The 27,969-nt window shown below is 37.8% G+C and overlaps 1 protein-coding gene across 2 annotated transcripts in view; it reads right to left on the bottom strand.

Annotated features, from left to right (window-relative positions):
• LOC129278826 (run domain Beclin-1-interacting and cysteine-rich domain-containing protein-like) overlaps positions 1-25,532 on the bottom strand; it is a 46,409-nt gene extending 20,877 nt beyond the window's left edge. For both annotated transcript variants that reach the window (XM_064111014.1, XM_064111015.1), the window contains exons 1-8: positions 25,428-25,532; positions 19,490-19,669; positions 17,957-18,113; positions 17,301-17,514; positions 10,241-10,347; positions 7,790-8,948; positions 3,163-3,272; positions 40-244 (exon numbers count right to left, since the gene is read on the bottom strand). In XM_064111014.1, the coding sequence (XP_063967084.1) occupies positions 40-244; positions 3,163-3,272; positions 7,790-8,948; positions 10,241-10,347; positions 17,301-17,514; positions 17,957-18,113; positions 19,490-19,539 (2,002 nt within the window). In that variant the 5' untranslated portion in view covers positions 19,540-19,669; positions 25,428-25,532. The remainder of the gene's footprint in view (positions 1-39; positions 245-3,162; positions 3,273-7,789; positions 8,949-10,240; positions 10,348-17,300; positions 17,515-17,956; positions 18,114-19,489; positions 19,670-25,427) is intronic.
• Positions 25,533-27,969: the final 2,437 nt, after the last annotated feature.

Genomic DNA, 27,969 nt, shown 5'->3' with positions numbered 1-27,969 from the left:
GGGTGTAGACCGAGTGGCAATTCAAACCCAACAACTTACCAAGAGGGCTTTGGTCCTGTTCACACTGCAGTCTACGTTCGCGCTTCTCGGTACGCCTGAGGCGGATCCTCTGCTTCAGTCTCTGGATCTCCTCGTCGGATCCGTCAGATTCGTGGTCCGACGGAGTCTGTCGGGTTAGCTGACGGCATTTGATCTGCTCCACGGCAGCGATGATGGCCTCGGAGATGCAGAAGTGGGCATTCTCCTGTGAGATGGAAAATCCCGCAGCATGAGAGTGTTGTATGTACATGTACATGGTCAGAAGGGTAGCAAATTATTTTTTATACATGGAGGCAATAGCTGAATTATGTGGGCCATTTTCTTTTATTTCAATTGCCACAAGTACCTCTTTAACGCAAGAAGCAATCATGCGGCATAATCATCGTTCTTCCATCTGTAGAATATTGATTTACTTTATTCATATTTTTATATATTTTGTGGGTGATCCCGAGGCTACTACATGTAGCTATAGTCAATGGTCACCCTAAAGTATCCTATTTGGTTAATTACCAAAGGGATTGAATGGGAATCCAGCCCAAATTAAACATTATTTTTAGAGGAAAAGAAAACTCAGACAAGTAGATACATGTAGGTGAAAGTTTGAACAATATCAGACAAATAACAAGAGTTTACTCCAAATTTGATTTTCCTTTCACGAGGACATAAAGCAATATGCGCCTGTGTTATATTTTGTGTAACGCCCAAAGGGATTAGGTACATGTACTTTTTAGCGGAAAACCACAAATCCCTGATAATGAAGTACATGACCTATGGGAAAGTTGGGGTCCCTACCACTTGCAATAATTTACTTTAAATACCAAATTGCCAATTTGTATAGTCTTTGGGGATTGCAATTTTAAAACAGCCATAACTTTCTGAATGTTTGTCTGATTCCTTTCAAACTTTCTTCTTTTCTTTTTTTGATTTGGTATCAGAAGCTGAAATTGAGAGAATCATCAAACAGTCACCCTCGAGCTCTTGTCACCAAGACCCCATTCCAACATGGCTAATCAAGGATCATCTCTCTGCATTTGTGCCATTTATTACAAAGTTGGTTAATGGGTCTTTTACCAAAGCTGTCTTTCCAGAGAACTTGAAACATGCTACGATTAGACCTCTACTTAAGAAGTCAAACTTGGATAAGGAGAGACTGGAAAACTACAGACCAGTAGCTAACTTGAAATTCCTTGGAAAAGTAATTGAAAGAGCGGCTACTGCTCGTATCCTCAGATGTGTAGTTGACCAATCTCTGCAGGATCCTTTCCAGTCGGCCTACAGGAAAAACCATTCAGTAGAGACAGCTGTCTTGCGAGTGACTAATGACATCCTCCGAGCCATGGATAGAGGCATGTTGACTGGCCTCGTTCAACTGGATTTGAGTTCAGCGTTTGATACGGTCGATCATTGTATTCTACTTCGCAGACTACAGGAAATTGGTATCAGTGGGTCAGCTCTGAGCTGGTGTCAGTCATACCTTGATGGTCGTACTCAATCAGTTCGCATTGGTGAGGATGACATCTCTGATCCAGTTTCTCTTGATTGCTCCGTACCTCAAGGCTCAGTGCTCGGACCACAAATGTTTTCCATGTACATTCTACCAATCTATGACATTATCAATCGGCATGATTTGATGTATCACATATACGCTGACGACATTCAGCTGTATTTACCATGCTTACCTAATCAAACTGATGTGGACAACGTACTTGCTAGATTTGAGTCATGTGTAGCAGAGATCTCCAAATGGATGGGGCAGAACTACTTGAAAATCAACCAGGCGAAGTCTGAATTCATTTTCTTTGGCTCTTCCCAACAGATCAAAAAGGTCATCATTCCTAACCTAAAAATTGGTGATGTACATGTTGAGCCTGTTTCTAAAGTTCGCTCGCTAGGTTTGACACTTGATAGTACTATGTCTATGGAACCACAAATCTCTAGCTGCATCAGATCATCATTTTATCACATTAGGCAGATTCGTCGGATCCGGGATTACCTGAATCCCCATGCAACGAAGCAGGCAGTTCATGCTCTTGTCACATCACGTTTGGATATGTACAACAGTACTTTGGTTGGACTGCCTGATACTCAAATAAAACGACTACAGAAGGTCCAGAATTCTGCCGCACGACTTGTAAAGCGTTCAAAGTTGTCGGATCATATCACCCCAGTTCTCAAGGAATTACATTGGCTGCCTGTTAGGCAAAGACTTGCATATAAAGTTCTTTCCTTGGTCTTTAAACTGAAAACCAACCAGACACCAGTGTACCTATCAGATCTTCTGGAGTTGAAGAGATCGTGTAGACCCGGTCTTCGTTCAGGGAATGTTCACCAGCTCCAACAAGTTAGAGTGAAAAGGTCCTGGGGTGACAGATCTTTTTCCGTTGCTGGTCCCCGTTTGTGGAATTCAATCCCATCGGACATTAAGTCGTGCCAGTCAAGAGAGCTATTCCACAGCAAATTGAAGACTTACCTCATGAGGGAAGCATTTCCTTAACTGTTGTGTGATAAGGCCATTTTTTATTTTTTGACTACCAACTTAACTGATTGTGTATTTTTTCTTCTCAGTTTGTTCATTTTTATGTATTTATTGATTTCTGTTTTATATAAGTAGTTAATTGTGCGCCTTGAGTGTCATCGACAGATATGTGCGCTATACAAATCTTTAATTATTATTATTATTATTATTATTATTCCATCTTTTCTACTTTCTTTTTTTTCTCCTCTCTCACAAATTTTATGATCAAGGTTGAATTCCCCTCCTAATGTTTTTCAGAATAAAACCTAAATATATACATGTACAGGTGGCGTCGTGGGCTAGTGGTTACGACTCCCGTCTTTCAATCAGAGGGACGTGGGTTTGAATCCCAGCCATGGCACGATTCCTTCAGCAAGAAATTTACCCACATTATGCTGCACTCTAGCCAGGTGAGGTGAGTGGGTAACCGGCAGGATAATTCCTTGGATGCACCAAGCACCATTAGCAGCTGGAGCTACAGCCGGGGTAATGTATAGTGTGCCATTGATTTGGTAACTAGATAATCGGCTCCTCATAAATGCTATATATTGTTGTTATTATTATTATTATTAACATAATCACTATCAATATTATTACAGTGAACATACCTTATCAACTTCAGGACAGGTAGCAAAGTCTTGCGATGAGAGGAATGTAAAGAGGGATTCTCCCTGACTCGGTTGGGGGAAATAACCATCACACGCGGGAGAGACACTACCTGTATAATTAATGGTATACAAAATATTCAACAAGGTTAGCATACTATACACCGTCAAACCTATCTATTATAAAGGCCACCAATTGGAAACAGAAAAGGTGGCTACTGTAGTGAACAGGTGTCCTTTATAGCCAAGTAAACACATACAGTATTGTATGTTCCTTTCCAATGGGAGACGAGTTTGGTGGCTATTAAAGACCAGTTTTCACTATAGACAAGTGACCGCTAAGACAGGTTTGACTACAAGTATATTATGTTGGGAGAAGAGATAAAGGCTTTCTAAGGGCCTAGTTTTACGACACTACTTTTGCAACTATTAAGTAATCCATATTGCCAATTTATTATGAGATGCGCTATAAGGTCCTTGTTTATATCATTGTTGACAATCGCTTGGCAGATAAATTACTTCTGAAAAATATTGATCTATATTGTGTATCATGATATGAAATATGCTACTGAATAATAGGCATACATTCGTAATTCCGAAGCTTCGTTATTCCAAAGGTTCGGTTATTCCAAAGGTTCGTATTTCCGAAGGTTCGTAATTCCAAAGGTTCGTAATTCCGAAGGTTCGTTAATCCGAAAACGAAATAAGGTTCGTAATTCCGAAGGTTCGTGAGTCCGAAAACGAAATGAGGTTCGTAATTCCGAAGGTTCATTAATCCGAAAACAAAATGAGGTTCGTAATTCCGAAGGTTCGTTAGTCCGAAAACGAAATGATTAGCGAACCTTATTTCGTTTTCGGACTAACAAACCTTCGGAACAACGAACCTTATTTTGTTTTCGGATTAACGAACCTTCGGAACAACGAACCTTATTTCGTTTTCGGATTAACGAACCTTCGGAACATCGAACCTTATTTCGTTTTCGGATTATCGAACCTTCGGAATAACGCCACAAATGTTCGGATTAACGAACATCGAGGTATAGGCAATTTACGTGTTTCGGAATTACGAACCTTCGGAATTACGAAGTGTAACCGAATAATATACCGGTAAGGTATAACAGACTGATCATAAATTGGAATGAGATATCTCATACATGTATGTGTACAGCATATTATGATAACATTCAAGACTACATGTGCGCCACCGACAGTTTATTGATGAGGCAGCAGACGCTACATGTATTCGCCAGGATCCGACACTGACCATAAGGAGAACACATGTCATTGTGATTGACCTCGGCCGTATTAACCCAAGAGAAGTTCCTTTTTTTACAGAGATTTGGAGTCAGTTGCAGAGGGTACGTGCATCCCTGTGTCCACCGATCCCAAGGAGGATTAGTGATATCCAAATTGAAGGAGTGTGGGCCGAAAGTTGGTAAGGGGAAAGATGGAAGCTGTACCTTAATAACCAGGAATGCATTGTGGTCTTTGCTACAGATGAAGAGCTGATTGCACTTCAAGAGTGCGAGGTTCTATTCTTTGTTGGGGCATTCTGAACAACACCAAGACCGTACGTACAGGCAAATAGTTTCCATCCATGGATTCTTTCAGAATATTGACTGGATCATCCCATAACATCAGTCATATTTTGCATCTTTAGCATGTCAGATATTAACTGTTAGGCCTCATATAACATAATGAATGCAATTATCTTAGGCATTTACAAGGTAATGTGGTAATGAAATGTAATAAACTTGTAATCACACTCCCCAGAACCACAACAAACAAACACACTCTACAAACTAGCATGAAAGCACTTGTGTATACTTTGATCATAATGACCATATTAAAAATATATTGAAAAGATAGTATGTTTGTGCTATATAATTTTGTTTTTTAAATGTTGTCTTAGGTATGGCACTGTTAGAGGGTAAAACCCAATGGCACTATGACGTGATGCTGGAAGCACTCAAAGATGGTGATCTGGCTGTAACTGGAAGGAGACTTGAGCCAAGTCAAACCCTTTTTTATTTCAAGGTTGCATTGATGTTTTTGCCCAGGCAAGGTCACATGGCTGCTACTTCCACTTCTGTAGCAGCCTCTACAGGAAAGTACAGGATCTCAGAAATTACAAGTACAATACTGGTGGAATGAGGAACTGAGGGACTGTGTTCACAAAGATATGTCCAAACGACCCATTGGTGATCCAGTGGTTAGAGCATTGGACTCATGATCGCAAGATCGTGAGTTCGAATCCTCACTCTGCCATTGTCTCCACTTTGATAGAAAGGCCCGAGAGTAATATCTGTCGTCTACATGTATAAGGTCAGCCACTATGACTGATTAACCTGCAAAATGTTTCCTTGGTAATGGTTAACAGTATATACCAACTTCGTTTTCACCAGCAAAACGCTGTCCTGCCAAGTTCCCATGGGAGTTACCATAATCAGAAACTGAAACCATTGGTCCATATTTGGGGATCCTTTGATTAAGTACATGTACATCTGAATTGATACACTAGTGCCAGTGCAAACTCCATGGGAGCCATCGGCAATGCATTTCTTTATGTGTTTAGTAAAAATTCAAGCCCCTTTTGAACAGATTTGTGCTGAAATCCTGACAAAATGATATCTGAATGTAGATGCATAAAGGGGCTAAGGGTGATGTGGGTGGGGTGCAGGAGAAGGCATGGGTAGGAGGCACAAGGGACAAGACATATCCAGATCTTTCCAGGATGTTAAGAGGGGGAGGCAAACTAAAAAAGAAAAGGGATAAAGGTCATCACCATTAGGAACTTGGCCTCCCTCAATAAGAATATAAAGCCCCCCCCCAAAAAAAAAAAGGGGGGATGATTTCCTGCTGTTGCTATCCTTTGCATTTCAAAACGAACAATATCGGATACCAGTCAATCATTGTCTTGCAATATTTGTTGTTCTCATAGTTTTAAAAGACTAACGACCTGCAGGTGTACCTGGTAATAAGATTTCCATATCAGTATTAAGCAATCACTTCAGCATCAGGTCCTCTCCCCCCCCCCCTCTTTTTCTCTCTTTTTTTCTCTTGCACTCGGTCTGTTTATCTTTATTTTCTAAGGGTTCCTTTGACAAGGAAATGATTCATGACAATTGCTTTTATTATAAAGTATTTAAACGCAATCATCGTAATCAACGCAATCATCGTAATCAACGTAACATAATGAGCTATAATTGAGCATACTGTACATATATATTTTGCAAACTGTGCCCTCTTTATATAAATGCTATTAATACATGTACACCTGTATGTGACAAATTTCATGTGATCAGTCCAACCCAAGGTCAAATCCCATATCTACAAAGAGAAACTACATGTATTAAAGATGAAAAGTCTTGATACCTCACTCACTTGCATACTTAAATTCCATGGTTTAGCTGCAAGCTACTACATGTAGTAGTAGCTTATGAGATCAAAAGCCTTGCCACGACGGATCTAGTCAAGATCACCGAGTCCAAATTACTTTAGAATTGCCCAAAGGGCGATTTCACACAAACAGTTCCAGCAATACCATTTTCTTTTACACAAAATTGGGCATGTTTGGAATGAACCAACAAACTTATTTCAGTTGATTATTATGCTGCGGCACAGATGAGGTTCAGTGTACAAGGAGAATTTAGTTTAGAAAGATTCACATGCATGAGACGCACAGCTTCATGAACGAATGGAAAAGTTGTTTGGAAATAAATGGATGAAATTCAATGGATGTGTAATATGAAGACAAACAATAAAAGTCACTTGATAGTTTCATTTTATCATGATTCTCCAGCACTCTTCATTTCCTTGTTTCACCGCACATGTTCTTAAAATGCAGTTTATGCTTCTTTTGTAATGCCAAGATCTGTGCGCTCTTTCCGCAACAAGACATGAATAGACAATATCACCGCATGACTGGAAATACATGTATGACTCACAAAATGATTTTGATTAAAAGCACAACATGTATATGGGATGAGATTTTCTTCTGACATTGTAACAGTGAGATTGAATTTTCAATTATCTCAATTAAATTGTGACTGTTGCATTCTACAACCATGTCACCCTCCTCTCTTTCCTAGTCTTTGCAATGTAGCCAAAAAGCCAGATGGCTCTGAATAGGATGGCTGTGCAATGTGCCAAGTTCTGGCCAAATACCTGACATTCGAGGTACTTGACCGTGATGGTGACAAAAGAAGACAATCTTTATTTGATCTGAAAATATTTGACAACAAATCAATTATTAATCTGCATCTGCATTTTTACAATCTTGTTCAGTAAAACAAAATTATTGAGAATCTGCTTTGCATAAATTATGAACATTCTAAAATTGAATTGAATATGTATTATGAATAATATAAATATGAATTCCATGTATGAATTATGGATGGTGAATATGAATATAAATATGTAATTTTATTTGCTTTTGAATTTGAATTTGAAGCTTAATGTGAAATTAAATTTGAATTTAATTTCAATTTCAATCTGAATCTGAATTAGAATTGCGTTTCAATTTGAATTTGAATATGGAAATGAGCTTGAAATTTGAAATTGAAATAAATTTTGATTTGAACTGAGAATTTAAAACTGAATTTGAAAAGAAGAGTAATTTTGCACTTACCAACATCTGATACTCGTCTTGCCGTAAGAGGTTCAGACGGAAGAGAAGACGAATAAATATCATCTTTTGACCTCTTTCCATTATAAACTTTTCTCTCTGGAACAGAGTCTCTCATAGAGTCTTTAAACCCTCCTCTCACGTTGGAGATTTGATCCGACATAGAGCGAGTGTGTCTCCGGTACTTGTGCTGGACTGGAGGTGGGGACGGTGTCGCCCCATCTAGCTCCTCACTGTTCCGCCGGTGGAGAGGCTTCAACTGGCGCCCTCTTCGTGCGACTTCACCCAGGAAACCAAACTGGTCTTCCTCCTCCTCGGAAAAGAGAAGTTGTTCGCTGCTGGAATGCAGAAGAGAATGGTGGCTTGAATTTAGCGAGCTTCCATTTTTGGTATCTTTAGTCCGATATCCTGGCTCTAGACTGTTGCCTGCACCAGATTCCGATGAAAGCAAAGTGGCGCTCTTGGAAGATGGTATTTCCTCCGTGGACGAGTCCAGCGTTCTGGCAAAATTTGAGGAAGAAGGTGAGTTGTCGTACGTGAACACTAATTTACTGTGGATGTCGTTGTTGTCACTTTGATCATCTAGATCTTCTGTATCTCCTGCATCTTCCCAATACATACCTCTGTCTCTCTCGGAACTCAGCGAAAGATCACTGTTCCCGTTTTGCGCTAACCCACTAGAGCCCTTTCGCTTGGCAGAGAACCGATTATCATTCTCGTCAAATTTTCTCCTTGACACAGACGTCTTCAGGAGGGCAGTATCACTCTCCACACGCAGAAGACCGTGCGGTCTTTGGAAACTCTCCCTCGTGATTGGAATCGCAGGACGATTCAAAAGCGGATCCGTCGCAAACGCTTCAGTTCTGTTGCCCGTTGCAACACCTACAACGCTGGACCCCTCAGTGGGGTATCCTTCTAATAATGCTTTCAATGCCTCTTTGGCCGAATTCCTGCGAATGTCGCGACTCTGTCCAAAGGCCTGGTCTTCCGATGTCCCGAGGACCACTGATTCAGTCTTCGGGGAGGCAAAGAGGAGAGAGTCGGAAGCATGGTGATTAGGCTTTGGTGTGATATCTTGCTCTAATGACATAATGGGAGTTCTGGACAGCCTTGGGCTTCCCAGTGAAACTACAGAACCTCGAGAGGAAGGACACTTTTGAAGCTGGAGAAAAAAGATTGAAGAACAAAAAACATTTTAAAAAGATGAAAACACAACCAGGAAATCAAAGTCCATGGGATATTATTTTCTATTACATGCATTATATGATAATTCATTCACAATTACATGTATAGCAGCTTTGCCTAGAGATTCCTTGTTTCAAATGTAAATTTAGTAACAGCAAGAACATGAAGATTTGAAATAGAATTCAAACTAATTTGAAGCAATTTGTGTTAATTTTGGGTCCTTTAATGTAGAGTCACTTGCTACATTAACCAATAATATTGGCAAAAGTCATTTTCCAGAAGACTAATGATATATTTGCTGAAATACTGATTTTGGGTGGCACCTAAAACGCAAGTTTTGAGCTGAATAAATGTACCTCATGGAATATTGAAGGTAAACAGCATGGTGTTTGGTGCGAGGTCAGTTACTTACCAAGTTAGGATTGACCTGAGCCAGGAGATGGAATTGTTTGCTCTCCAGCTTGTAACAGGGTATCTAAGGGGGCTACGTAAGGCCCCAAGCAAGTTTGGAGCTGCATACCTCATAGGATACACAAGAACACATCATGGTATTTGGTGCTACATGTAGGTCCGGTACTTTCCAATTTAGAATTGACCTGAGCCAGGAGATGGGAACTGTTCTACTCTACAGCTTGTAACAGGGTATCTAAGGGGGCTACGTAAGGCCCCAAGCAAGTTTGGAGCTGCATACCTCATAGGATACACAAGAACACATCATGGTATTTGGTGCTACATGTAGGTCCGGTACTTTCCAATTTAGGATTGACCTGAGCCAGGACTAGGAGATGGGAACTGTTCTACTCTACAGCTTGTAACAGGGTATCTAAGGGGGCTACGTAAGGCCCTCAGCAAGTTTTGAGCAGCATAACTCATAGGATACACAAGAACACATCATGGTATTTGGTGCTACATGTAGGTCCGGTACTTTCCAATTTAGGATTGACCTGAGCCAGGACTAGGAGATGGGAACTGTTCTACTCTACAGCTTGTAACAGGATGTCTAAGCGCCCTACGTAACGCCCCTAAGCAAGTTTTCAGCAGCATAACTCATATGATAGACAAGTACACAGCATGACGTTTGGTGCTAGGTCAGTTACTTACCAATTTAGGATTGACCCGAGCCAGGAGACGGGCATCGTTCTGCTCTACAGCTTGTAACAGGATGTCTAAGCGCCCTACGTAACGCCCCTAAGCAAGTTTTGAGCAGCATAACTCATATATGATAGACAAGTACACAACATGGTGTTTGGTGTTAGGTCAGTTACTTACCAAGTTAGGATTGACCTGAGCCAGCAGACGGGCATTGTTCTGCTCTACAGCTTGTAACAGGATGTCTAAGGCCGATGAATGTGCTGTGCTGCACAGGAAGGCATCATCTGAACAATGAGAGAAGAATAGCAAACAAAATATACACTTTTTAGCGCACTATTTTAAAGAAGGGATTGAAATGTTAGTGGCGTAGTGGTTGTGACCCTCGCCTTGTAATTAGAGGGTTGTGTGTTCGAATCCCACCCCAGTCTAGCATCCTTTGCCAAGGCATTCATCCACATTTTGCAACTCTCCACCCAGGTGCTAAATGGGTCCCTAGTAGGGATCATGTGAAAGTCATTGTAGCGTGTCCAGTATTGTGTACGTGCCTCAATGGCAAATCGTTTGATAACTCTCCAGGGAGTAGAGGGTGTGCATACACTCTGTTTGGGAATGACTGACTGAATCCGATGACTAAAAAGGTAATAATAAATCTGTACGCGCTTTATACGTTAGATATGAACAATGGACATGTACATGTATGTCTTTAGTACATTACCTGACATGTAGGAAAATGGAAAAAAACAAATCTTGCTGCCCTCTTTCTTGCTGAAATCTCCTAATCAGTGAGCGAAGGTGTCCCATCCAGTTGGTTTTACGCTCTCACTCCCCAAGAAGCTTATGAACTACAATCTCCTATGCAGTGACTACGAGTGTGCCATCCAGTACTTACATGTACATGAAGGTCTTTGGTATATCACTCCCTTGCAACTTTAAAAGCGACTTGTGACCCTCTCGTAGGAATTTGGTGCATCACTTACCACAAGAAAGGATCACCCGTCGTTTGTAAAGACGCTCATAACTTTATACAAAGAGTTTTATTAAAATATGAAACACCTACCAAGTGACCAAATTTTGCTGAAAGAGTTGTTATCAAACGCGTCTTTAAAAAATCAAGACGAGTGCATTGAAGACATGTATACATGTGCATACTTACGTAACTTTATCTGCAGCAGGGCAGAGATAAATATAAACTGTAACAGAAATATTATTCTGAATCTTACCCACTAATAATCTGTACCTGGACAGTAGATCAATGTACATGTACACCTGCAGTCCTGACATGTACAGTATGGCAAAATCTCACACAATACCTGCAACTATTAATTGTACTACAGAGACACTACATAAACTACACATACATCACTCGTGAATAATTATCTTGATCACTGCTCTTTGGTACATGCAAGATTTATCAGTACTTAAAGGTAAGCGATGTGAAACTGATTCCTAGAGCGAATGTAATTACTTCCAAAGAGTATTTTTAAAGTGATTAAGGGGAAAGTGTCATTGGTTGTTGTTCCGTTTAAGGGCAAATTAAACTTTGAATGAAAGTTTACTTGTCATCATTGATAAAAGTTTACTTGTCATCATTGATAAAAGTAGTTTGTTTAATATTATCTTTAAATCTGCTCTTAAAGGTACCCTTTTTTTCAAGTTTGCCAGGTTTCACGCTTTACAGCTGGACACGTGGTGCTTTAATATGCTTGGCGCTTACATGAAGCACACTGTGTTACTAGTCTGCAGGTACAGACCCTGATTGAAACTTTGAACAAGAGGGTCTTCACGCAGAGACTAACACAAACTTGCTGTTTGGGGCCTTCAGTACACAAGGCATCATAGGCTGCACATTCAGGCCCTTAATTCGAGTGAATGGTTTGCGCAGCAATCTACTTGATTTTTAACTTATCATTTCCTGATGAAGCCCTACTTTGAGCTACAATTAGATTTATTTTCTCTCATTTTTAAAAATGGAACTTGGCAAAAATTAAAGTAAATTATTTTTTTTTTAAATGGGCAGGTGAATATTTGTGCCATGTACACAGTCAATGTAACAACTCTTCATATTTGTGATTAAAAAATATCCACTTTCTTGTAAATGGATGTACAGATAAAGTTCTATTAAATAAGAATTTTAAAAAGAATAATCATCCGTCACAATCAGTGTTCCTTTCTGATGTTTTTTTTTAAATGTTAATATTAAATCGAATTCAATATTTCAGGTAAATAAAGATATTGTAAGCAGGTCTCGTTGTAAAATAAATATACTGGCATGCAAGAACTTAACAAACCAATCTAGTAACCTACAACAAAATCACTTCTTGTCAAAAAGAATTGTAATGTGCATGTAGACACAAGATCAATCCGTTCAACGAACGCTTTTAGCAGGAAATTGAAACTATATTTAATCAATAGTGTGTGAAAGCAAGGATTTTTACTGCCTTTGTGTGTTTATGTATTGGGTTTGTGCGGTTAAACGTGTTTTAACTTATGTTTATAGTATTACATGTACATGTATTATCAAATGATTTCAGTTATTGAATTAAATTTTAAATGAGCATTTTATCAAATTTGTAATTTCAATTTGGCTTATTTTATTTTTTATGTAAGGGTGGTTATCTCAACAAACCTTGATAGGTTTTTATGACCACCTAATTCCAATATTGTATCTCTCTATTGTCATTTGTATCTGTTTAATACTTGTTTTACATGTACCTTATATTTTCTTGCCTTATTATTGCACATTGTATTTGTTATTACTGTATTCTATACTCTGTATTGATTTTTTATTGGAATTGAATAAAACATTGAATTGAATTGAATTGAATTGAATAGACAAAATTGGGAAGAAGAGTGGAAAACAGCCACAGACATGTATAATGTATCAAGAAAATGCACTGTCTACAGTGTAACTCTACAGACTGTGAATAAAGTTTTGATAACTTTGATGAATTTGTCATGGATAAATATTAATTCAGATGTGGATAGGCTCGAGAATAAGATCAAAGGCTTCCTTCATGTCTTCCTACGATGAGCTCATTTCCTTCCAGTACAAGATCAATGGCAGGAAATACCAGAATAGACACTCAATATTTCCTCTATTGGTATTGCATATAAACATTGGACACAATGTACTGTATACCAATTCAATTTCACTGTCTTTCAGGGAAATAGTGGTTTCGTATGATCACTGTAGTATACAAGGGAAATGGGGTGTGGTTTTGGGGGTGATACATGCATGTTTGCAAAGATAGGTTCAGAATTTAAAATATAGGTGACTTCAGCTTTTCAGGCATTCTTTTTTTATTCTAATATATATTTACATTACACATACTATGTAGGGGAGATCGGGGTTAGTTGGAACGCGGGGTAAGTTGAAACATTGTAATTTTCTTCAACGCCTGTAACTGTTGTATTATTAATAGCAGTAAATTGAGGGCAGTATTGCATAAATTTATTTTACAGGCGTTAAAGAAAATTACAATGTTTCAACTTACCCCGCGTTCCAACTAACCCCGATCTCCCCTACATTTGATAAATAAATATGGTAATTAAAAATTGATATTTTTATTCAAAATATTAATTAGATCTTAGGGAAACAATAAAAATAAATATCTTTAAGGTCCATTGAAGATGACTCAAGTTCCTTGAATATTTTTAATCCAGACATTCCAAATTCTTGCTTTATGTGTACACTGTACAATATGCAATTGTACACTAATACCCCCATTACACCAACGCTACGTCCATGCAGTTCTCGCCACGTCAAAGAAATATGGCCATGACGCAGTGGGAACTGCTGCAGCGTACTGAGAGCGTAGCGAGAACTGTTATTGACGTGTCATAGTCTGCATGATCTCCAGAGACAAATTTTCCGCTACGTGGACTTTGAACATGTCCAAAGTCCACATAGCGGGAGCGCCGTCTGAGCAGTGCGTAGTACTGACGCACTAAAGGACCTTCTTATCGAGTACTAAAAGCTCCATCGACGTAACATAGACGTAGCGGACACGAAAAGAACACCACTAACGCACCATGAACGTATCAAGGATGTAGCGCAGACGTAGCATGCACGGGACGATTTCATATTTTTCGAAAACAAGGAAGTGATCGCTACGTCCCTGCCATTTTTTCTGAATTTCAAGGACGTAGCGGGAACTTCCTCCTGTGTAATGGGGGCATAAACGAAGCTGGTGCCACATTGGTTTGCTTCCGAACTTCAAGAACGTAGAGGAAACTTCATCTGGTGTAAAGGGGGTATAAACAGCAGACTAGCAAGAAATGTAGGCCAACATACAATGTACATCGTTCAGTGTTTACTTATAAATGACAAGTTAAGCAAATGCTACCTTACAATTTTAATATGGCAGCAATGCAAATTACCAAAATACACTGCTCTGAGACTGTGTTAAAATTGATAATTTCCTGTAACAAGTAATCCAATAACACCTAACCTCAAAACTTGTATCCATTTTAATTGAACTTAATTCTGGGGTCAGGGTTTGGTACATGATTTTCTATACTGTACCGTGCAGTCACACAGAATGTACAGAAATTTAATGACAGTCATGACCATGACACCAAAACAACAACTAATCCATCATTTACAGTGTACATGTATAGACCTCCATACTGTGGCTACTTCCAATAATAGGACCACTATCTGTAGGCCTATTTTCAGATTTAAACAAAGTTATTTTAATTATGTATGGTTGGAATATATTTTGTAACATTTGGTTTATAGCAGAAAATACAGTTTATAGTGGTGACCAGTCACTACGTCAAGTCCACCCCAAGAAAATGTTGATTTTATTCAATAGAGAAAAATCAAACAAGCATAACGCTGAAAATTTCATCAAAATCGGATGTAAAATAAGAGAGTTATGACAATTTAAAGTTTCGCTTATTTTTCACAAAATGGTAATGTGCACAACTCATTGACATGCAAATGAGAGAGTCGATGATGTCCCTCACTCACTATTTCTTATATTGTTTGAATTATACAGTATTTCAATTTTTACAGATTTGACAATAAGGACCAACTTGACTGAACAATTAAATGATAAAACAATGGTAATACCACATGTTAAGGGAGGAATAAAACTTTGTTTCACTGGACAATGGGGAGAAAATGGGAATATTTCATATTTCATATAATACAATACAAAAGAAATACCGGTAGTGAGTGAGTGATGTCATCAGTTCCCTCATTTGCATACTGACCAGGATGTGAATATAACTGTTTTGTGAAATTAAACAAAACTTGAATATGTCATAACTTTCTTATTTTACATCCGATTTTGATGAAATTTGTTATGCTTGTTTGATTTTTCTCTCTATATTCAAATCAACTTTTTGTTGGGGTGGACTTGTCCTTTAAATTCATAACTTTCTATACACTGCAGCATACTAATCTTATTTCAAGGGGGTGATACGTACGGTGTATAAACACCATACTCAGCACCTCAAGAAAAATCTTGGGGATTGCTTTAATAGGCTTTAGCATCCCCAGCATCCCTGCTTCCCAGGGCCATGAATCGAGCATATCATCACACTATAATTACTGAGCTAGTGATAATACAGTCTACACTTTGGAAAATACGTACATGTATATGAAATTGAAAACAGGTAGCCTACTCTATTAAAGGGCTCAACTATTTATCAATTCAACCTACATCATACATGTATATATATATAAAACATTGTAATCTATCATTACATAATCAACATAAGTCTTTTCCTAATATTGTGTGGCGACAGTGGCGGGGGGGGGGGGGGGTATGGGGGTATGGCTGATGCTCGCTAGCGGCTACAGCACGTGTACAGTGGATCCAAAGGTTAGGTCAGCTGCACTTTGGTAATGATAATGTGTGTATGGCATATGGATAAACAAAAGGCCTACAAAGTCCTAGAATAGGGACTTGTACATGTATGAACATAGAGTGTAATGGCAAAGTCATATTTTCTTTATGTGCTTCAATTATATTTCTTCTATGTACCATTCTACATGATTGCTGTACCATGATATTTTGTACACTTTGTACTTTGTACCACTTCAAACATTCTAATATACCTTTAAGGACAATAAAAAAGGTGAACATACAAAACTTTATTTAAAGAACGATAAAAATGCACTAATTACCATATTTAATTATAGTTTTGAACAATTACAATCCAATCCACCCTAGAAAAAAAAAGGGAACAGAAAAAAAATCATAATTAAAGAACAATGAAAATGTAATTACCATAATCAATTTTCCTGTTGGGAATGTTCAGTACATGTGTACAGAGTATGTTTATTGTAGATTGTACTGTACCTTTCAGAGTGAGTTGTCTACACACAAACTTACAATAATTCATTCACACATTAACGGTAGGACACATCAAAGTGTTCTTCAGTTGACCTTCCATTTCCGGTATGCATGCATTGTTTCAGTTTAGTGTGCGTACACACAAAGTTGGACTTTATCCCCTTTGTTAATATCACAATTAGTAAGAGGTATCTGCACAGCAATAGTGATCTTTATTTTTGATACACAGTATTACTTTGATGGATAGGTACTACTTATAAAGAGCGATGGGGCTCAAAACGTCAGACTGCTTTCCAATTTATACTGAATAATTTGATATGTGAAGGTTGGACTTTGTCACTTTGTACCATTCACATGATCCTTCATAAATCTTTTGCCTGAGTGCCCCATGAAAAATGCACTTTAACAAAATGAAACTTGGTGGTATAAGTACACCATACGTAATTACATGCATGTAGGCAGCAACGTTCAAGTTCCAGAAAGTCGTTCGTCCCTAGAAATCTAAGCACAATATCATATGGGCAAAGAGCATTTTAATATGAACTCCCTAATCAATGGAACAAAATCTTGATAATATTAAAGAATGTTCGTCACTTGATCCATTCAAGTCTATGTTATAAAGTCTTACCTTTTCCAAAGATAAATTCAAATTCTCCTCCTGAAAGATGCATTTTAGGTAGCTGTCTAAATTAAGTCTCAAATGTGTATTTTTATATGTATGTAGTTTCAATATGACTGCTTTCTCTTTTTTTGTGTATGTTTGTGTATCTTTCTCATTCCACCATTTTAGAGTGCTAAGAGACTTAATTATAATTTGCGCTATGTTAGTAATAATATTCTGAACAAAACAAGTTTATATAATTTTCCAGTACAATGAAACACATACTGTAAAATCACGCATCCACACACTACTCGCTCCTCATACTAACCTGAGTAGAATTCCCTGAGGTGACTGGTTTCTGAGACTAACATCCTGAGCTGGAAACTGAGAGTATGGTTCTCAAGACTATCCTGTAACCACAGCAACCCCTTGATGCGACCCTCCTGCTCTGCCCGTCGACTGAGCTGGTCTATAGAGGGCGCCAGCACTGGTTGGATACGGCGCAGTCCAAAGACAAAATTCCAGTAGTCTTGTGCAGGGCACTACAGTGTAAAGGAGACAAAACATATTTCAATCTGTGTATGTGTCGGTATGTTTCCAAGGAAACATTTTATGTGCAAGTAGTTTTTTATTATTATTAATTCACCCATTCTTTTATTCATCAATCTATCCATTTGCTAATAAATCCACACATTCATTCTTTTATTTGTTGTTATTTTTCCATTCTATCGTTCACAAGTTCAATAACTAGTGTTTTTTTATCAGTAGTAGATGCAGAAGAGGAAGAACAAACAAATAGAAAAAAGAAATAGAGAAGGGAAAAGGAGAAGAGATGAGAAAGGATTAAAAGATAAGATATTAAGAGGAAGAGAAATGAAAGTAGGAATAGAAGGAAGAGGCATACATGTAGGAGTGAGAACAGAAGGATCATAAGGATAAGGAGTAAAAAAAAACATAAACAAAAAGCATAAACAATGAACTTACAGCATCAGTTTTAAGGCCATGTTTTAATATTACATCAAGTTGGTTGGCCAGTCGATTGAGACCACCATACATCGACCAAACATTGGAGGCATTGGCAGCAAGCAGACTTTCTACAGTGGCTTTTAACTTCCACAACAATCCATAATGCTCATGGTATCTGAAAAGTACGAATGAAAAATTGAATGAGTGCATACACTGCTTATTAAAGAAACTGTTGAAATGAAATTAAATCCTAGCTATGATTTCCCAATCCTATATTTGTGTATTTAATAGGAATCCTGTTTGAAATTAAAGCAGTCACGGGACCGACAATCGTAGCTCTTCTTTGATTTTACATGATTCAGGCATGAAGAAATCTCTGCCAGCAAATATGATGGTTCTCTTTTTACTGTACACATGTCTCGTAAAGACTTTCAGAGTACTGAGTGATCAGAAATATGGGGCAAATGGGAAATAAGAAATAAGGATACCCAACTTGCATAATATCCAAGTACTTTGGAAGCGCATAGGGACATCATGACATAATGTGATATGCACTATACAAGAACTGCGTTAATATTATTATTATTATCATTATCAAATTAATTTTATCTTTATAAAGAGAAATATAAAATCACTGATAATGCAGTTCATTACACTTGAAGTCTGTTTGAGCATTAGCGACTGCACACCACTCTGCAGAGTGTTGATCTTCAACTATGAAGGACAGAAGAAGAATTAGAAGAAAGAATTTAAAGGAGAATGAAACCTTTGGAACAAGATAGCTTGTGTGAAAACAGAAAAATCAAAGAAACAGATCAACAAAAGTTTGAGAAAAATCGGACAAATAATGAGAAAGTTATGAGCATTTGAATATTGCGATCACTAATGCTATGGAGATCCTCAAATTGGCAATGCGACAAAGATGTGTGACGTCACTTGTGAACAACTCTCCCCATTACTTAAGCATATATTTCACTTAAATTGCCTCTTTTATCAGATCTATCAGTAGATCATGTGTTCTTTCTATAGGAGGGCATGTAATACAGATTTTTAAAGAATCATGGATAGTGTTTGTATCACCGTAAGAAAAAGCAAAAAGAGACATTTTGAGGGTATTTTATAGTCCATCAAAGGGAAAGTTGTTCACATGTGACATCACACATCCTTGTCGCATTGCCAATGGGAGGATCTCCATAGCATTAGTGATTGCAATATTCTAATGCTCATAACTTTCTCATTGTTTGTCCGATTTTTCTCAAACTTTCTTTGTTCTTATTCTTCGATTTTTCTTTTTCGACACAAGCCTACTAGTTCCAAGGGTTTCATTTTCTTTTAAAATCTTTTCAATGTACATTGCATCCGGATTTGAATGGAACCCTGATAACACCATGTTCTGAGATTATTATGCATAAAGTACATGCAGTCGGTACTTGAAGATAAATGCAAATGATCAAGAGTGTTCCAGCCTTTTCATGCAAATTCTTAAAGGAATTGATTTATTTTGGTTGAAATTTATATATAGTTTGATGACTAAACGTTAGAAATCTGTACCTAGTTTCCTTGGTGGTATCATTAAGAGCATCAGGGCACAACGTAGACATCACCGCAGTCGCTTCTTCGGTCCCTTCATCACTCGAAGATTTCACTTGACGAGGTATGGCCTGGGTTTGTTTATCTTTGACTTTAATACCTTTACAGTATGTTGAAGTTTGAGTTCATCAGCAATGTGATCTGAAACAAAGTTCATACATGTAGTTCATAGTTCATTTATTTCTTCCTTTCACAAAAACAGGCCTGACAAAAACATTCATACATGGTAGTTACAAAACAAATGATAATAAAATAAATAGCAAGATAAAAGTAGATTGTCAGCGCTAAACATACAGTACATGTACATTGAGGTTGTTACACAAATCATATCACTTACATTACAGAGTAGGATTACGGGGACAAAAGTTACACAAAATTTCACATTTGGAAAGAGGAGACCTTAAAAAAGCTAGGCTTGTCAAGACAAGGTCCTCAATAAGGATACGATAAGTGTATCATATTTTACATACTTTGAATAAGACTACACATCTAAATCTACATAATGGAAAGAAAAGGAAAGAAGGAAATACAGAGAGAAATTAGCGAAAGAAGGAAATACAGAGAGAAATTAGCGAAAGAAGTGAGCTAACTGTAGAAATAAAAATAAAAACATAATTCCTCAATCCTATTGATGACCAATTGAACTGAAAATATCACGTCACAACCAGTCATAATTCTTTGACTCATTAAATACTGGTCTGGTAATATTGAGTCAAAGTATTGTGACTGGTAGTGTACATGTAGTCTGCAGGCACAGACAGACCCTGATTGGAACTTTGATCAACAAGTGTGCCTCCACGCAAAGACTAGCACATACAGAACTTGCTGAGAGCCTTCAGTTCACTAAACTTGAGTGAAGGGTTTGTCCAGCAGACTACATGTAGTGTACAATCCATGTACTTATAGAATTATCAGGGGCAAAATACACGGTAGGAGAGTTTCTGGTTAGATTTTACAAAACTTGTTTGATGAACCCTAGCATCTGATTGAGATAGAAAAGCTCCATCCCACGGCATTTTTTTTTCAAAATGCCTTTTCCAAACTAAAAAAACTTTTTGCCGCCTTGGCATGGCTTGGATTTAGGTTTCATAAGGTATAGCATTGTGTCTAAAATTAGCATTTGTACTTTGCGGATGGTAATTTTACCTATGAACAAATCATACATCTTTGAAATCTGACATTATACATCTTTAAAATCTGACATCATTACCATAAAAAAGCAACATAAAATCACCCTATAATATCCTTAGGATGTGATCAGTATTCATAAATATTGACAAAATATTGGCAAATTAGTCACTGTTGGTATGCCCCCCCCCCCCCCACTCTAGCCAAAATCAGAACTTCACAACAAGCATCAGGACATCATCTCTTTGCAAGCGGTTACAGCAGGTATCATAAAAAATGTGAGTTAAACGTGGTACCGGACTACCGGTACTGACCGTTTCTGTGACGTTTTGCCATCCATCTGATCTAAATCTAACCTTTTGAGCTCTACTTTTCATTTAAATATCACACATTTTCAAAACGGTTTTCAAGCACATAACGAACTCGTCAATCGGAATAGTTCGCAGTACCAGTGACCTACAATCCCTTGACCTACAACACATTTTCATCAATAATCTTTATTTAAAATCTTGCAATCAATTTGGTAGCTATTATTTGAATTGGTTTTCTAAAAATATTAAAATGTGAATATTCTGTGAAAGAATTTTAGCCAGATAGATACATGTGTAGATCTATTTATAAATGTCCGTGAAAGACGCAATGTTTGGACACCCAATGCAATGTCCACATCTTTCACAGTGGTTTATGGTAAAAATCATTTAATTGAAGACCACCTTAAAGGTCAAGTCCACCCCAGAAAAATGTTGATTTGAATAGATAGAGAAAAATCAAACAAATATAACGCTGAAAATTTCATCAAAATCGGATGTAAAATAAAAAAGTTATGGCATTTTGAAGTTTTGCCTATTTTTCACAAAACAGTGAATATGCACAACTCAGTGACATGCAAATGGGTCAGTCGATGATGTCCATCACTCACTATTTCTTTTGTTTTTTATTGTTTTAATTATACAATTTTTCATTTTTTACATATTCGACAATAAGGACCAACTTGACTGAACCATGTAGTATTACACCATCCAAATTCCACATGTTCAGGGAGGAATAAATCATTGTTTCCCTTGACAACGGAGTAAATTAGCATAATTCATGTTTCATATAATGAAATAAAAAAGAAATAGTGAGTGGATGACGTCATCAGTCTCATCATTTGCATACCGACCAGGATGTGCATATAACTGTTTTGTGAAATTAAGCAAAACTTTAAAATGTCATAACTTTCTTATTTTACATCCGATTTTGATGAAATTTTCAGTGTTATGCTTGTTTGATTTTTCTCTTTTTATTCCAATCAACTTTTTGTTGGCGTGGACTTGTCCTTTAATAATGAATGTTTGAAGGGTGTGAGATATGGACACCCCATACCAACATTACCGCAGGAAAAGTAATAATGCGACTGTTACAACATAAAAATTGATACGCGGCGGTATTCCAATGGCGATGCCGAGTGGTCCAAATCTCGGCGCTAATATTTTCACAACAGCCAAGCAAATTTCCACACCAAATATTGTTAACAAAACTAAGTTATACTATTTTATAGCATGTCCCTCAATCTCACTTCAAGGTCGATACACCCAGTCTGCTTTACCGAATATGTAAATATTTATTGGGAACAGTTGAATTTCGATCTCGACGACATTGTTTGAATCCTCAGTCACCATTGCTTCGCATGGGTAATGTTGTAAATCGGATCAAAAATCAGATCGAAAATCGGATCGGCAGTTAAGCTTCTAAAATCGAAATCGAATCGAAAATCGAATCGGCGATGTTTAAAAACAAAGGAATACATCAAAATGTTGTTCGCGGTCGCGCGCATCTTCCTGACAAAGTCACAAAGACGAATGCATTGGAATGGAAGTCGCCAACATGCGCCATCGTTTGGAACATGTTTTAAAGCCCCCTGGGGGTTTTGAGGTGTTATTGCTTTAAAATAAACCGAGTGATTTTTATTAGAAAGATAAACGAAAGACGCATCTTCCGAGCAAAGGCGCAAAGGAAAATAAAATGAAAATATTTCTCATAGATCACAGGTTAATGAACGATCGGCGGGACATCTTTTAGAAGTATTTTTAGGTGCTAGCGATTTAGAATTATTGGAATGATCTCTTACGACGCATCATCTTAAAGTCGCAAGTGCAATTAAAATGAAGTAGAAGACGCAAGCACGCACGATGATTTGAAATATGTTATTAAAATGTTTTGGGTAGCTAGCGTTTTCAAATCAATTTGAAGTTCACGGGGGGTCCGCTATCACCACGAGGTTGAAGAGAAGATTTATATCATTATAAACGGGGTTAGAGAGTAGCGCAGTGAGCTCCGTCGGTAATACGACCTTTCAAAGTTCACGGCGGCTTCCGCTATCACCACGAGGTTGAAAATAAAATGAATATCATCATAAACGATGTAAGAGAGCAACGCAATAAGCTCCGTCAATAGTACAGTCTTTAAAAGTTTATGGCGGGGTCCGCTATCACCACGCTGTTGAAGAGAAGATTTATATCATTATAAACGATGTAAGAGAGTAACGCAATGAGCTCCGTCAGTAGCACGATCTTTAAAAGTTCACGGCGGGGTCCGCTATCACCACGAGGTTGAAAATAAAATGTATATCATCATAAACGATGTAAGAGAGTAACGCAGTGAGCTCCGTCGGTAATACGACCTTTCAAAGTTCACGGCGGCATCCGCTATCACCACGAGGTTGAAAATAAAATGTATATCATCATAAACGATGTAAGAGAGTAACGCAATAAGCTCCGTCAATAGTACAGTCTTTAAAAGTTTATGGCGGGGTCCGCTATCACCACGAGGTTGAAAATAAAATGAATATCATCATAAACGATGTAAGAGAGCAACGCAATAAGCTCCGTCAATAGTACAGTCTTTAAAAGTTTATGGCGGGGTCCGCTATCACCACGAGGTTGAAGAGAAGATTTATATCATTATAAAGGGGTAAAGAGAGTAGCGCAGTGAGCTCCGTCGGTAATACGACCTTTCAAAGTTCACGGCGGCATCCGCTATCACGAGGTTGAAAATAAAATGTATATCATCATAAACGATGTAAGAGAGTAACGCAATAAGCTCCGTCAATAGTACAGTCTTTAAAAGTTTATGGCGGGGTCCGCTATCACCACGAGGTTGAAAATAAAATGAATATCATCATAAACAATGTAAGAGAGCAACGCAATAAGCTCCGTCAATAGTACAGTCTTTAAAAGTTTATGGCGGGGTCCGCTATCACCACGAGGTTGAAGAGAAGATTTATATCATTATAAAGGGGGTAAGAGAGTAGCGCAGTGAGCTCCGTCGGTAATACGACCTTTCAAAGTTCACAGCGGCATCCGCTATCACCACGAGGTTGAAAATAAAATGAATATCATCATAAACGATGTAAGAGAGCAACGCAATAAGCTCCGTCAATAGTACAGTCTTTAAAAGTTTATGGCGGGGTCCGCTATCACCACGAGGTTGAAGAGAAGATTTATATCATTATAAACGATGTAAGAGAGTAACGCAATGAGCTCCGTCAGTAGCACGATCTTTAAAAGTTCACGGCGGGGTCCGCTATCACCACGAGGTTGAAAATAAAATGTATATCATCATAAACGATGTAAGAGAGTAACGCAATAAGCTCCGTCAATAGTACAGTCTTTAAAAGTTTATGGCAGGGTCCGCTATCACCACGAGGTTGAAGAGAAGATTTATATCATTATAAAGGGGGTAAGAGAGTAGCGCAGTGAGCTCCGTCGGTAATACGACCTTTCAAAGTTCACGGCAGCATCCGCTATCACCACGAGGTTGAAAATAAAATGTATATAATCATAAACGATGTAAGAGAGTAACGCAGTGAGCTCCGTCGGTAATACGACCTTTCAAAGTTCACGGCGGCATCCGCTATCACCATGAGTTGGAAGAGAAGATATCTATCCTCTTAAACATCGCCATAGATAATACCGCGTCTTTCTCCCTGAATAATGCGACCTCTAAATAGCTAGCACCTCAAAAACAATCTTGAAATATGTTCTGAGCGATCACGCACTGTAACCAGATCTACGCCGATTTTTTATTTTCGATTTTTTCCTTCAAGGGGCATGATCGAAGATCGGCAAGTGATTGCCGATTGTGGTGAAATCGAATGGAATCGGTTGCCGATTGCAAAATCGGTTACAAAATACAAGCGTACTTCATTGTAATTTGTTAACGTGATATGGACTGGGGTTAGCAACCAAACGATTCACCTGCGGCAATTTGTTTCCAGCATGTTCACATGATGTAGTCGCTAACTTCATGTTTCAGTCCATATCAAAATTACACAACAACAAAGCAAAGGCAAAGCAAAGCGATTCGAACAGAATGACATGATGTCGAGATCGAAGCCGAAAATCAGCCAGCAGTTCCCGATCGAAATATTTGGAAGAGCTGTCGGAATAGTGTCTATTGACCTCGAAATTTGACTAAGAGACTTGCCATGACATTTGTGAATAATTTCTGGTGGGGAAAATCGGGAAATTTGCTCGAAGTCGGCCGGTGCGAAACTGCATTAGCGCCCAAATCTCTACCCTCCTCTCGCCTTCACTTCCCCCTTCGACACCGGGTGCGGCGACGCAACAGCAAGGCCAAGGTAGGCGACGCAGCCCGATGTCTTGTCGATGATCGCTTAATCTCGAGTTTCTCATCACAACTCATCTCCCATAGCCTTTTTTCTGAAACTAAAGTGACTTAAAGATCGTTTTCATCATATAGGTACACACTTAAAACACGTATTACATACCTGAAAAGGAGGATAACATCCCATAACATTCCCGTGTTTTGAAGTTCCGGTTCACTGGGTACACACTCAGATCATGATTCATGCAAAAAACGCCTACAAAATTGTGAAATTTCAAGATAGATGGCGCTCTAACGTCAAACAAAATTTACCGATATATACAAAATAATATATAATAAAGCCTCAAGCTGTGTTTTTAATGGAGGCATATCTATACAGGGTATACTTCTGCGTTGAAAAAGGTGTAAGGCAGGGACCCCCTCTCTCCCTATTTATTTATATAATGTATCGAGGTCTTAGCTCATTCGATTCGTAAAAATTCTGATTACGTGGAATTAACTTTGGTGACTTTAAAGTTAAACAAATACTTTATGCAGACGATATGACCCTTTTTGTAAAAGATCCATTATCAATAGATAAAATAGAAAAAACCTTTGAAAAGTTTGCAAAAATATCAGGTTTGAGAATAAATAAAGACACAACTTTTATTGTGCTGTTAGGCCCCCTCTCAGAAGAAAACGTTAGAATGCCTTTTGGTAAAATAGTAGAAGTCATAAAAATATTGGGTATAACTAGTTCTTTGGATGTGGAGGTACAGGAATGGATAAATTATAAAAAAGAGATCCTAAGCAAAATTAAAAGTTTGTTGAATTGATGGAAGCAGAGAGATCTCACTCTAATGGGAAAAATACAATTGTTGAAAACATTTGCACTCTCGAAAATAATTTTTGTATCGTCACTCAGACACTCACCCCAGTACCACCTTGGGTTTTTCATGATATTGAAACGTTAATGTTTGAATTTTTATAGAATGGGAGAGACAAAATAAAAAGGAACGTTATGTGCATGGATTACGAAAAAGGAGGGCTTAGAATGATAGATTTTCACTTATTTGTATTTGCACAAAGGATTATGTGGTTAAAGAGACTCATACTAGGAGATTCGAAAAGGATGGAGACGATTGTTTATAAATAGGACACGTGACTGTAAAGGTGTATTTATATTTTTTAGTAACATATCTTTAAATTTGTGCAAACTGTCCCTACCAAGCTTTTACATAAACATGTTGGAAATATGGGGTGCTACGAAAGAAATATTGCTTAAAAAGGAAACGTCCAAAAGAAATGAGATATTCTACAATAATAAGTTTATACGAGTGGACGGACAAATGTTATTTGAAGAAAGTTTATTTCTTAGAAACATTTATAAATTACATCATTTAGTTGATGGCAGGGGTAATTTTAAATCATCAAGAGCCTTCCTGAGGATGGGGTTAAAAGAAGATGAGATAGAATATCTCCACACAATATATGAAAATATTCCAGCAACGTGGAAATGTCTCTTGAAGAAAACAGATACATGCAGGGACCATGGACCTACTAGTAGGTCCAAACAGGGACACAGCTTTAAATTTCGAATTTATGTTTCATGGAAATGTGAACACACTAGCTAATATTACTTCAAAGAAAATCTATAAAGCTTTGTTAAACATGAAATTTGAGAGGTCATGCGCTGTTGAAAACATTGAAAGAATATATGACTTTTCCGAAAAAGATACTGATACAATATTTTTAAGACCCAGGATAGCTACCTTAAATAGCTAGTTAAGGGAGTTTCAATTTAAATTGTTTTATGAACTTGTTTATACTAAAAAATATATGTTTCGATTTAAATTATCAACACATAAGCTATGTTCGTTCTGTGGTAAATTTGAAGAGACATATAATATGAGCACATATTATTCACCTGTGAATACATAAAAACTTTGTGGAGAGACTGTGGTTATCTATTTAAATTACGTCAAATTGAAATTGTTAATTGGAAGGATATTCATATTGGAGTTAAGGTTTTTGATAAAGGGAAGGAACAATTACTAAATCATATTATTTTTCTAATTAAATTTATGATCTTTGAGCATGAAGCTAAAAGAAGACCCCCAACCCCTCAAGAGATTAGGAAAAAAAATATTTGAAAATGAAAAGGAAAGAATAGCAAAGGCACGTGGAAAATTATCCGGGCACCTGAGGAAGTGGGAAAATTTTTACACTTCATGCCGACGAGGCATTCCGAATCCATTTGTTTCGTTGACTAAACTTAGCACTTATGCGGACAGATGAAATGCATTTGATTTGGTGGATGTATGTATGGGTTACACTTCGTAATTCCGAAGGTTCTTTATTCCGAAGGCTCGTAATTCCGAAACACGTAAATTGCCTATACCTCGATGTTCGTTAATCCGAAAACGTAAAAGGGTTCGTTAATCCGAACATTTGTGGCGTTATTCCGAAGGTTCGTTATTCCGAAGGTTCGATAATGCGAAAACGAAATAAGGTTCGATGTTCCGAAGGCTCGTTAATCCGAAAACGAAATAAGGTTCGTTGTTCCGAAGGTTCGTTAGTCCGAAAACGAAATAAGGTTCGTTAATCATTTCGTTTTCGGACTTACGAACCTTCGTAATTACGAACCTCACTTTTTTCGGATTAACGAACCTTCGGAATTACGAACCTCACTACTTTTTCGGACTAACGAACCTTCGGAATTACGA

This window comes from Lytechinus pictus, chromosome 16 (assembly GCF_037042905.1).
Source record: "Lytechinus pictus isolate F3 Inbred chromosome 16, Lp3.0, whole genome shotgun sequence".
NCBI classification, from domain to species: Eukaryota; Metazoa; Echinodermata; class Echinoidea; order Temnopleuroida; family Toxopneustidae; genus Lytechinus; species Lytechinus pictus.
This window is presented reverse-complemented; position numbering and strand designations above follow the sequence as displayed.